The 12,901-nt window shown below is 42.8% G+C and overlaps 1 protein-coding gene across 1 annotated transcript in view; it reads right to left on the reverse strand.

Moving 5' to 3' along the window:
- LOC124712163 (neuropeptide Y receptor type 1-like) overlaps positions 1-9,307 on the reverse strand; it is a 199,394-nt gene extending 190,087 nt beyond the window's left edge. The window contains exons 1-2 of the mRNA XM_047242459.1: positions 9,227-9,307; positions 5,325-5,529 (exon numbers count right to left, since the gene is read on the reverse strand). Of these exons, the coding sequence (XP_047098415.1) occupies positions 5,325-5,529; positions 9,227-9,307 (286 nt within the window). The remainder of the gene's footprint in view (positions 1-5,324; positions 5,530-9,226) is intronic.
- Between the last annotated feature and the right edge of the window lie 3,594 nt (positions 9,308-12,901).

Raw genomic sequence — 12,901 nt, forward strand, 5'->3', positions numbered from 1 at the left:
ATTCATGAACAATGTCAGTACCATGTTTGAAAACTGTTTTCCTCTAAAAGCTACTCAAATTAAACAGAAGTCTATAATAAAACCATGGATTACATAAGGAATACAGATTTCCTGTAAGACAAAAAGGAAAATGTATCTGTCGACCAAGAATAGCTCCAGTGCTGATGATTTAGCTAAATACAAGGATACTGTAAAATATTAAAAAAGGTAATTCAGACATCTAAACAAATGCACTACGAGAAGAAGATTGCAATGTCAGGGAACAAAATAAAAACAAAATGGGATATAGTGGAAGAGAAGACTGGTAGAACCAGAAAGGCACAGGAGCAAATAGCATTCGACTGATTCTTGAGTCGGCGAACTGACTTGAGATTTACGCAAGCTAAGACACTTGAATGGTCTGAAAAGTACGTAGGAATGGTTTCTAATTTTGTTACGGAAGTTTCAAGATTTTTAGAAATATATAATCTATCAATACTGCAACGATATGTTGCCGTGACATAAGTGAACTCAAAAATGGAGAAGATTTTATTTCCCATCTATTTATTAATTCTAAAACAGTAACTAGTTGTTTTAGTTCACTTGAGAAATTAAAATTAAGTAACTGATCTTTTCGATTTAAAACACAATTAAAATCACCTCCAAGTACTAACTGTCTTGGATTTTTCCTTAGCAAGTATATCAGTTCATCTTTGAAGAAACGTGCCCTGTCAGCTCGGGGAGAACTTCCTGAAGGGGCATACAAGTTGATGATAGTCACATCATAGATATTTAGTCCTATTTCCCTTCCGGATTCCACCTCACTTACTGGAATCCGTTCCCTCACCAAAACAGCTGTTCCAACACTTGTTTCGTGGGACAAAAAAAATGTTCAAATGCATGTGATATCCTATGGGACTTAACTGTTAAGGTCATCAGTCCCTAAGCTTACACACTATCTAACGTAAATTATCCTGTGGACAAACACACACATCCATGCCCGAGGGAGGACTGGAACCTCCGCCGGGACCAGCCGCACAATCCATGACTGCAGTGCCTGAGACCGCTCGGCTAATCCCGCGCGGCTTTCGTGAGACACATTTACGTAACTGACATAACCGGGAATTACTAAATCCGACATTAGAACTTCTTGTAACAGGGCTATATCAGTCACGGATTCACACAAAATTTCCTTAAGTGCCGATAATTTCAGACCTGACGTCATTTCATTTATGTTTATATTGGTGACAGACTAAGATTGCGTCATTGCGCTGTCACTTTGTAGTTGTTTTGATTAACTAATTTAGTTTCCTGTGGTTGAAGGTTCAATTAAATTATTAACAATTTTCTCGGAAGGCTGAACGTGGAATAACACGTCAATTAGTTTATTAGTTACTGCCCCCTTTTTCTACTTCTGAGGTTTTCTCTTGTTCCGCTAGCAGACTAATTTCCTTGTAAACTTCCTGATTTTTCCTCCAGTGACTCGTGTAGGACCGTTTCGTACCGAACATTCATTGGACGTGGGTCCATGTATACACAACGGACCCCGCTGAAACATTGCCAGGCGACCATCTTTCATTTGCAATTGATCTAACGTCACCGTAGTTTGAAATAGCTTCCTTAATCTTATCACTTTCAATTTCAGTCGGATGATTCAAGGCCCGAACGGTTTTGTAAGCAACGTCAGCTTTATGGACGGAAACCTCACTTCTATAACCATTTCTATGCACAAAATCTACTTCATAGCCCCAGTTTCGTAACAATTTATCAACAGTCGCAGCACTGAATAACTTGACAGAAACATACTATTTTTCCTGAACCAGTTGCTAGGTTTGGACGGTTTCAGAATTGAGACCAATTACCTGTGTAATCCAGTCATCTATTTTTAAGGACGTCGGCTGAACAGGACGGGATTCCTTGTCAAAAGAAAATATCAGAGTATTCTTCCTGAGGTTTGTGGCCATGGTTAACCCAGCGACGAAATTTCGGTTAAACAACCGAAATTCCAATTAGCAGCAGCACCACCAGAGGGAGGAATTAGATCACAAGGAATATCAACGACCATGGAGATAAACGAACGGACAGGACTCGGCGAAGAACAAGTAAAGCGATGTAAAGACGGAAGTGCAGCGCAGCAGTAAACAACGTGCACTCGCTAGCGCAGCTGAAACGGAACTGTGATCCACCGAGGACACAGATGATAGTGCGACTGGATGGACTTTTCTCTGACACGCTCCGCATGAGACACGCATGTCCACACATTACATTTGTAGTGTCCCTGCTCTTTGAGAGCTGCAGGGTCACTAATGGTATGTCCGATAGAACAGATATCGTTTTCATATATTCATATTGGTACAAATACCTTTGCATTACTCTTATGGGAGGAAAGTACGAAATTGTCTACTGCTGGAAACGAAGAATAAGTCCCTTTCTTTATCATTTGATTAATGAATCACAACTGAAGTCAGTCAGGTGACGCAAATATCTAGATGCACCAGGTCGTCACCATGTGAAGCGAAACGACAACGGACGTACAGTCGAGGGTAAGGTAAATAGCACGCTTCAATTAAAAGGCAATATCCAATTGCTCATAAAATACTGTCATGTTATACAATACATAACTCCTTCGTTCTGGGGGGGGGGGGAGGAGGAAGGTTACGACTGAACATCTCTTTTAGGAAAAAAGTAACACAATTTGCAATTATAATAGTTTCTTCCCAACTACGGCAAAAGTGGCATTCCTGTATACCTATTCCTTCTTTTCATCCTGATATTCCTCTTCCCTAAGCAATAAATACATAATTTATTATTCTGTAGTTGATATCTTCTATGTGATGTACCTCCAGGAAATGCTAAGTAACGAAAATCTCGAATAACCATTTTTAGTACTGACTGCTTCTGCTTTTAGCGCCATCTTCTACGAATCGGATTTATTGCTTTGTTTTCTACAACGTATTTTATTTCTGTTTTTCAGCACTTTCCAAACAGAATATTTCTGACAGTGTAACAAAGGTAAATATGAAATACATATAATAGAAATCTGCTGTTCCATCTAACAACTCACAATTTTTCGGCGTCTAGTTCATTTTACAGCGTTATAAATATTGGAATATTGCGGCAGGAAAATTTTGCATTTATTTTTCTTGGATTATACATCCTACAATACTTGGCTTTGAAAACTACATTTAGAGATACTGCTCTATTGGGATTTGTGACACAACAACGTTGACACTATACGGTCACACGCCTGCTACATGACACTTTTTCTCATGACTGACTTGTCGAATGCAAGTCTGTTGCTCACAGTTTTTCAAGCTGCCAGTGTAGTTAGTTTGGAGAAGTCACTCATACACCAGGAATAAAATCAGCCTCAGAATTTTGTGAACAGATGGAGAATACTGCACAAAATGATCTAGGAGAGGGTTGCTGTATGTTCTTTTAGGTTCAGGATGCACCGGAATATCCGCTACAGTGAGCAGTTCTTTCTTACATTATGAACGTTTCTACGATAAAGTACCACAGTTCTAGTTTTGGTTCGGTGCCATGTTTTTGTCAGTTGCTGGCAGATGAATTTATTTTGTGCTGTATCCTCATTTTTGGAGTCCAGATGTTTGACGGTGTTACGTTTACTTGGTATTACATTATTTATTGCTTTATGCCATGTACCTATAACAGAGTTATGCAATTAATCCAAGTGAACATTGACCCACGGTATCTTCATGTTTATGTGTTCCTGATCCGCCAAAGCACTGTACATCTTGGTGGCATTGTAGTTTTTTGTTTCAAGTAACTTTAGTAAATAAAAACATAGGAAAATTTTAAGTTTGTAATTTGTGTAGTTCACTTATGGTTTTAGATCAACACGACTCACTTCCACACTAAACACATTTGTCGTGAGTAAAGTTCTGCATTTTCCGTTAAATCTATTAATTCTAAACCACCTTTGCCTTCTGGTATGCTTAATTTTATTTACATTCAACATGAAAATTTCTTCTCTCTCCGACAACAGTCCCAATGCCAACTGATCCTCTTGCTGATTTGTGATGGCAATGACAGTGTACTGTCCATTGTCGCAAGACGATGTTAGTTCGGTTTGCGTAGGACCTATTTTTTCAAGTGGCGAGAGAGGGAGGCCGGCCGCGGTGGCCGAGCGGTTCTAGGCGCTTCAGTCCGGAACCGCACGCCTGCTATCGTCGCAGGTTCGAATCCTGCCTCGGGCATGGATATGTGTGATGTCCTTAGGTTATTTAGGTTTAAGTACTTTCTAAGTCTATGGGACTGATGACCTCAGATGTTAAGTCTCATTAGTGCTTAGAGTCATTTGAACCATTTAGAAAGGGGGGCGATTAAGCCTCCCGTCTCTGCCTTTCGCTGGGTACGTTCCTGTTCTACAGTTACAATTAATTGCCTTTGAATTAAACCAAGACCGGTTCATTAAAGCCAACAGAAGTACGAGAAATATTAGACATAGCTCAAGTAAGAGAAGTTTAGAACAGTATAGGAAATATAACATTACCGAGAAAGCTCTAAGCTTAATGTCTGTATCTGTCACGTAAGAGACTCCATGCCGAGTTCAACTTACAGGGATAATCCATCTGTAGAAAAAAGGACAGTAAATCATGGCAGTCTGAAACTTCCTGGAAGATGAGAGCTGTGTCTGGACCGGGAATCGAACTCCGGACTAGGGGTCGCGAATCGTCCTTGGGCAGCTCAGTCAGCCGGATCGGTAGCTCAGTGTGTTCGGTCAGATGGCCGCTGGCCCTCTGTAATAAAAAAAACGGAGTAACGGAATCAACGATCGACTTGAGCGGATGTAATGTGATGTCCGCACAGACCAGACGCAACGAACAATATCGAAAAAAAAGGAAAAAAACGTCGGTAGAGCACTTGCCCGCAAACTGCAAAGGTCCCGAGATCGAGTCCCGGTCCGTCATATAGTTTCATATCAGCGCACACTCCTCTGCAGAGTGAAAATCTCATTCAAGACAGTCTGAATTGCTACATTATAGAAGATAGAGACCTAATGTCAAACAAAAATCTTTTTGGAAATTTCAAAAAGTAGCTTTCGGGGGTGAAACCCATGAATTTTATGAATTTCGTCAGCTCCCTACGTACTATACCCACATGTTCCTTGAAGATAGGTAAACTGCAGTTCGCACACACACGCGCGAGCAAGATATTTTCTCCGCTTCATATATGAAGGGAACGAGAGAAACACTTTTTACACGCTAACAAAAAAGTCGTGCTACGTTCTTTACAGTGGACTTCAGAGAGTACATCATGTAAATGCAAAATTTACCGCCTAGAGTGAGATGAAATCTCATCGTTTCGCGCGGCAGACGTACTGTTCAAGCCGGCCTGCCCTGTTTTATAGCTGCTGTCGTGCAGGCCGCAACACCCCCGACACATCACCACGTAAGCTGCAGGGCTCAGGACCGTCACCGCTGACGGGACAAAGTCCCCAGAGTTACATACACGGACCTGGACCAGTGACAGGCAATTTCCTGTGGGCAGTGTTGGTAATCCTGCAGGGCCTGGAGTACCATTGCGCTTGCGCCAGAGATCTAAACTCCAATGTAAGTCTGCGGCAGAGTATATTTATTCATGGCGGGACGGTTGGCTGTTGAACTTCAGTGTGCTTCCTGCAGTAATCGCGACAGGTTGTGTCTCCAGCAATCTACATGTGTGTTTTGTGAACGAACAGTCAATTTCGCACATGATTCTAACACTGAAGCCGTAGTTTTGCACCAGATTGCTGCACACTTTATTTTTAACAAAACATATGAGTGCTGGCATGTAAAATATACCGTGCTGGTGAAAGATTCTTGACTTCAATTGGTGTCCGTCACAAAGAGGCCACAAATTCAACAGATCGTCTATTAGAGTTACTTTTACTAGTTTTATAGTGATTAACCTTCTTGGTCTCCTTTCCTTTATGCTCTGACACAATCATGGTGGAATTTGTTTTAATTTTTCAGGAAACTGGTCAATAATTGATACCATTTGTTTTCATTTTTTGAGGGGAAGGCGGGCTACGCGAATCCATCTGGCATAAATCGACGATCTAGTTGTGTCAAAGATAGTTCAGTTTATGCGAACCATGGCGTACTGTCATATTAGATGGGAAGAGAAGCGTTCACATAACGATACAGAAACGGTTTGTTTGCAAAGTATATTATTATAGCACCGCGCGGTTGGCCGTGCGGTCTAACGTACGACTTTCCGGGCGGGAAGGAGCGCCGGTCCCCGGCACGAATCCACCCGGCGGATTTGTGTCGAGGTCCGGTGAGCCGGCCAGTTTGTGGATGGTTTTTAGGCGGTTTTCCATCTGCCTCTGCGAATGCGGGCTGGTTCCTCTTATTCCGCCTCAGCCACACTATGTCGGCAACTGCTGCGCAAACAAGTACTCCACGTACGCGTACACCACTACTACTCTACCACACAAATATGTGGGTTATACTCGTCTGATGTGAGACGTTACCGGGAGATCCACCGGGAGCCGAACCGCACAATAGCCCTGGTTTCGGTGTGGGGCGGCGGAAGGGGTGAAGTGGACTGCGGTAGTCGTCGTGGGGTTGTGGACCACTGCGGCTGTGGCGCGGACGAAGCCTCTCCGTCGTTTCTAGGTCCCCGGATAACATAACATATTATAATAGTGTAGTTATTAGGTAAAATGTCAACATAAACATTCCTTCATTTCTCCGTTGACGAAAACGAAATTTTTCGTTTACAGGTATTTTTTTACGATTTTTTGCGTGTGGCGAGCATGCCGAATTGAAATTTATTACTGTTTTAATGAGATGGTATGTCAAGTTAGTGCATGTATCCAGTGCAACTTTAGACTTATATCAAAAACGTTACGTAATAAAAGCAGTCTGCGTTTTTCCTGCGCTCGCTGACGGTGCTGTCTCTTGATACGAACACTGATGTGCAGAACTTACGGACGAAAGTAGTGTAGCCCATTAACGTGGCTCGATGAAACTTGGACAGTACATAGAAAGATCTGTTACAGTATGGTACAGAAGGTAACTGAAATAAATACGCCATGAGACGAACAGAAATATGACACTTTTATTGAACGACGATCGTTATATGGAAGTCTCTGCGATTTATGATGATCTTCTGGACATTACAAAATGCAGGCCATGGATCTTAATAGGGCGTGTGGTCATCAGAGAGGCAACAAACGATCTGCAACGCGCTCTCAGCTGATCACAAGGTTGGTACGTAGTTCTTCTGCTAGGGTGTTCCATTCGTCCACTAGTGTGGTTGATAGATGCTGAATGGTCGTTAGTGCATGTGGACGTCCACGGGTGCTCGATGGGATTAATGACGTGGGGACGAGCAGTCCAGTCCATTCACCGAATATCCTCTCGTTCCAAGAGCTCTTCCCTCTGCACTGTTCGATGCGACCGCACGTTATCATTCATACAAATATAGAAAGTCCCAAATGTACCCGTGAAGAGAAGCACTTGAGGATGGAGTTCAGTGACACAACAACGTTGACCGGTCACTGTATTGTGTTCATAGATTTAGAGGTGAGTACGCCTATGCAGCATTATGTCTGCTCACACCATAACACCTGGAACACCAAAACCATCATATTTGACATTGCTCCTGGGTACTTTACCTGTTATCGCCATATCAGGGTACGTCCGCCATGTGATGGTACGTCCAGACTCACTATTAATACTGATTCTACTCTCACTGAGCGAGGAGGTGCATCGGTTGGCACATTGGTTTGCCATTCGGGAGGACGAGAGTTCAAAACAGCACCCTACCATCCAGGTGTAAGTTTCCCGTGATTTCTCTAAATCGCTCCAGGCAAATGTTGGAATGGTTACTTCGAAAGTGCATGGCTGATTTCTTTCCCTATTTTATAAACAGAGCTTGTGCTCAATTTCTGATGATCTCGATGTCATCGGGACGTTAAACGTAATCTTCTTTCCTTTCTTTGAATCTGCTCGGAGGCGAGAAGACCACTTGAACCCGCTTCTCTTTGTTCTAGTTCAAATGTTCAAATGTGTGTGAATGCCTAAGGGACCAAACTGCTGAGGTCATCGGTCCCTAGGCCTACACACTGCTTAAGCTAACTTACGCTAAGAACAACACACACGTCCATGCCCGATGGAGAACTCGAACCCACGGCGGGACGGGTCTCACAATCCATGACATGGCGCCTCAAACCGCGCGGCCACTCCGCTCGTTCTTTGTTTTAGTTCCTATCCTCTTGGCACCAACGCGAACGGTGCCCCCCAAAGCGCGGATGTCAGTATAGCACAACGCACTGGTCGTCGGGCAAAGACACGACCCCCACGCAGTCACCGCGCCACTGTGGAGCACGAGATTACATGCCTTGTAATCCTGTTAGGTGTGGTTGCAATTGCACGTGCTGTTTTATTTTGAACTCTTCGTGGCTGTTGGACAAAGTAGCAGTCATCTACCATGGTCGACTAACTCCTCTCCTTCGGACAGCAGTGCCTGTTTCAGAACGCTCCCCAAGCATTTGAAACAGTGCTGTGAACAATATAAAAATCCTGGATAACACTCGTCACGCCCCCTTCTAGATTCTCGATGCGAAGTCATCCAGCTGTTATCTACGTGTCACGCTATAATGGAGGACACTACCACAGTATACCATAACCGTTCTCTGGATGACAAGCCCTTTTTTCCGTTCCTTGAACTGCCCCTTGCTGCGGGCCCAGACCCATTTAACGCTATAGCCACGCTGTCCTCAGAGCTTGTGACGTCCAGCTTTCTGTGCGCCACTGGGACACCTCTGACAACATGGTCCTGCACTTTTGTTCATTTCCACCGAGTAGCTATTTATCTCGGCCTTAAGTTTTGCAGAGCGGTGGGATAAGATGCAGGGAAGAGTGGGGTGATTGCGAACACTTACGGGAACACTGAAATAAGACAGAACCAGGTAAAATTTCGAACACTATTTAGTACTGAAACTTTACTTAAGCTCACATAATCAACGTTGATAAATTTTCAATACAAAAAACTGATGTCCGAGATACAGACAGTGGGATAATTATGGATAGTGTGTGGGATAATGACGAACTTAGTATAATCATGACGTAAGTCACTGATATATCCTCTTGGTTAGTTTCACCATTCGTGCAGTTTTCGCGAGCTCCTAAATTACATTTGCAGCATTTTATCCAAACTTCAGTGGATCTTCATACTTTTCTTCACAAATTAGGTAATAATATCAATTCTCCATCGCCGTTCGTTCACTGACCTTTGTCTTCTTGCTTAGTATGTCCTTTTCTTGAACCTGCATCTTAATGTTATCATCTCCAAATGCTTGAAGGTTCTTCATACCTTTCTGACATATGCTTCTTATTGTGTCTATTTTTTTGTAAAATATCTTTCTTATGAGAACCGGTTATTAACGCTAAATGTGGTTGTCTGCCTTTTTTTACGTTTCAGATGTGGTAGTTTGGGAACATTAGGCCCAACAATGTCGTCAAGTGTAATTGATTTGTCCAAAATAGCTACAGGGGTTACTGACCTCTGCTGCACAATTAATGTCGATGCAAGGCCCATCTGTGTATCAAATGCCACTGGTCTTTGCACATTTTATGTCATAGCTGCGTGTGCATCAGGTGTCGCTAATGCCATGTCTATGAAATGTTCATCAAATTTTCTTGCATCTATTTGCAAAATACCAGCCGCTCGGAAACCGTATTCTGCTTTCTCTGTACTGTTGGTGTGACTGAAAGACTTTCGTGAAAAATTCGACAACTTAAAACTGTGTAATTCATTTGAAGCCATGTACAAGTCGCACTCTCTGTTGTATGAAGCCTTGAGAGATCCAGAATGTCAGGTCCACTGGTTGCATACGATGCGATGTATGCGATAGAAAGGATAACAATGTTATTGCGTTCTGGCGCAAAGAATATAGCTGGCGTTCGTGAGTAGAACGGGTTCTGCAACAGTTGACTTAACGTAGGAGATGAAGTGGTGTAGCCAGTCTATGAACAGGTTCTCGCCGATCCAACCCGAATCACTAACTGCTGCCATCACAGCAGCATTGCCTCCACGCAAGAACCGAGAGTTCATTCACTTCCACTTAAAAGTAAAAAACTGAGGAACATACTTGCTGAAGCATTAAATGCTAAAACAGCTGTTGTTGTAGTGCTCTTTCACCACTTGTAGCCATGCCAATTGTTTTCGGCCCTTTGATGCTAAAATTCTTGAATTTCTTTTGGTATTAGAAATGTCTGTCTCTTCAACATTGTACGAGGGCTATTCGGAAAGTAAGGTCCGATCGGTCGCGAAATGGAAACGACTATGACAATCCGATAAAGCTTTGCACAGATGTGTTGGGTAGTGTCTCTAGTATAACCCCAGTGACCATCACGTCGCTCTTCCCATTTCTGAGCTCGCAGTGAGTGCGTAAAGATGTCTAGAAAATAGTGTCTGCCGCCAAGTACGAGGGCCTGGTGAGAACTTTCGCCTGAAGCTATGCAGCTAACATTACATAACTGTCGTGCTGTTTCTTCTTCAAGACCATTCTCCGCCGCATTCTGCAGGGGCAATGAAGATGCTCCTGCATCGTTGTCAATTGGAAATGTTTGACTACCCACAATACAGCCCGTAATTGTCTTCCTCTGAGTTTCATCTCTGCTCACATGAACCGCTGGCTATGAAGACAACATTTTGGCACAAGACAACGAGCCGTAGGCCAGCGTAGAGAAGTGGCGGAAAGCACTGGCGGCTGCCTTCTATAGCGAGGGTATTGGAAAGTTGGTACAACGCTACGATACAAGTCTAAGTCGGATCGGCGACTATGGAGATAAGTAGCTGCAAGGTGTATCTAACTGTTGCAAATAAAACATTTTAGATTTTTACCGTCGTTTCCATTTCCCGACCTATCGGACCTTACTTTCCGAATAGCCCTCGTACATGCGTTTAGCATCAGATTGCTATTTTGTTTGCAAAGCTTGCATGTCGTTAAAACATTTTCACTACCGTATCATTAAAAGCTGTACTTCTGTTGACGGAAATGGACTCATTTTTCCGTAGTGAAATACTAGCATGCCTTTGTTTAAATGAATAGAACCAAACTTTCTTCTGCCGTTTGCGATGTTATGTCAAAATTATGCTTCAAATAATTTACTTCAGGAAATTTGAAACCTATTGTCCGAACAGACTCTATGGTTAACACATAAAATACTTTACTACATTTTAAGATTTGTTGTTCTAATTCCTTTTGTTGTTTTTCGGAGAATATAGCCTTATGTCAAGGTTTTGGTTCATGTATAACTTCTTTCATGAGATGGCCTTGTATAGTATTGTTTGGAACGGAGTAAGTAGCAGCTGCTTCTCCTGATGAACGTGTTTTGCTCGTGACGTCCTTAATGGCTTTCTGTAAGTCGTCTGATTTGTATTTGATCTTCGTCTTCATGGTATCTGAAGCAGAAGTGATTAACTGTGTAGGGATGATTACTGCGGTAGGGAATATCCCACTCAAAACGGACGGCATTATACAGCACTTACAGTAACGCAAAACAATGTTTTTATTTGAGGTTAGTCGCGGCGAGTAAGTAAAACGTTGCGCAATTGAACATCAATTCTCAAAAACGATATCCCGCTTCTATGTTACACCTAGTATATTACTCACCTGTTCATTTTTACTCATACGTACATGAAATTTTTGAAAAAATTTGAAGGAAACATACTTAAATTCATAACTGTTTTTTCGGCACTGGGCCGGCCGCGGCGACCGTGCGGTTCTAGGCGCTACAGTCCGGAACCACGGGACTGCTACGGTCGCAGGTTCGAATCCTGCCTCGGGCATGGATGTGAGTGTTGTCCTTAGGTTAGTTAGGTTTAAGTAGTTCTAAGTTCTAGGGGACTGATGACCTAAGAGGTTAAGTCCCATAATGCTCAGAGCCATTTGAACCATTTTCGGCACTGCGTTCTGGCTCGACTCGCTATTGCGGGTTTGTTGCAGAATCCTAAAATCAGTTCCAATAATATTTCAGCCGTCTTGATATAAGATACTACTACTGAGTCTTGTCGGAATGCCGGCCGTTGTGGCCGTGTGGTTCTAGGAGCTACAGCCTGGAACCGCGAGATCGCTACAGTCGCAGGTTCGAATCCTGCCTCGGGCATGGATGTGTGTGATGTCCTTAGGTTAGTTAGGTTTAAGTAGTTCTAAGTTCTAGGGGACTGATGACCTCAGAAATTGAGTCCCATAGTGCTCAGAGCCATTTTTTTCGGAGTGAGTACACAGCAGGGATGCACAGATATCGGCGAGCTGGTCCATGCGGCCCAGCGATCTGATGGCGGTCCGCCCCTCACGGTTCTTTCTTGTAATTTTTTTACTCATCTTACATCCACTGCCCCTCCCCCCCTCCCCAAATCTAGAGAGCGAGCCCCTGTAGAATTTAATTAGTTTGAGCGCAGTCTAATTGGTACTGGGGTAGGGCAATGCCAGTTCAGAAAATTAACTAGCGTCACGGCATGATATTTTTAAATAATTACTATTAAAAACAGTCTTGACCACAATTTATTTAATAAGGTGACCGGTTTCGACCACTACTGTGGTCATCTTCAGACCATTGAGTAGGAACCTCTTTGTTGGAGAATCACTCTCCAACAAAGAGGTTCCTACTCAATGGTCTGAAGATGACCACAGTAGTGGTCGAAACCGGTCACCTTATTAAATAAATTGTGGTCAAGACTGTTTTTAATAGTAATTATTTATAAGACATTGATCACTGCTGTTCCCACAATGCATTCAAAAGTAATGATATTTTTAACTTGTAGACTCTACGTAGTCACAGTGGAGGGTTTGCGGTCCACGTTACTAGCAAGTCAATACGGCCATGGTGTACAGTACATAGAGTTTTCATAAAATTTCCGTTTCTACTGGACCGAGAAATTTATAATCAAGTTTTTTCGC

This window comes from Schistocerca piceifrons, chromosome 8 (genome assembly GCF_021461385.2).
Source record: "Schistocerca piceifrons isolate TAMUIC-IGC-003096 chromosome 8, iqSchPice1.1, whole genome shotgun sequence".
Taxonomy (NCBI): domain Eukaryota; kingdom Metazoa; phylum Arthropoda; class Insecta; order Orthoptera; family Acrididae; genus Schistocerca; species Schistocerca piceifrons.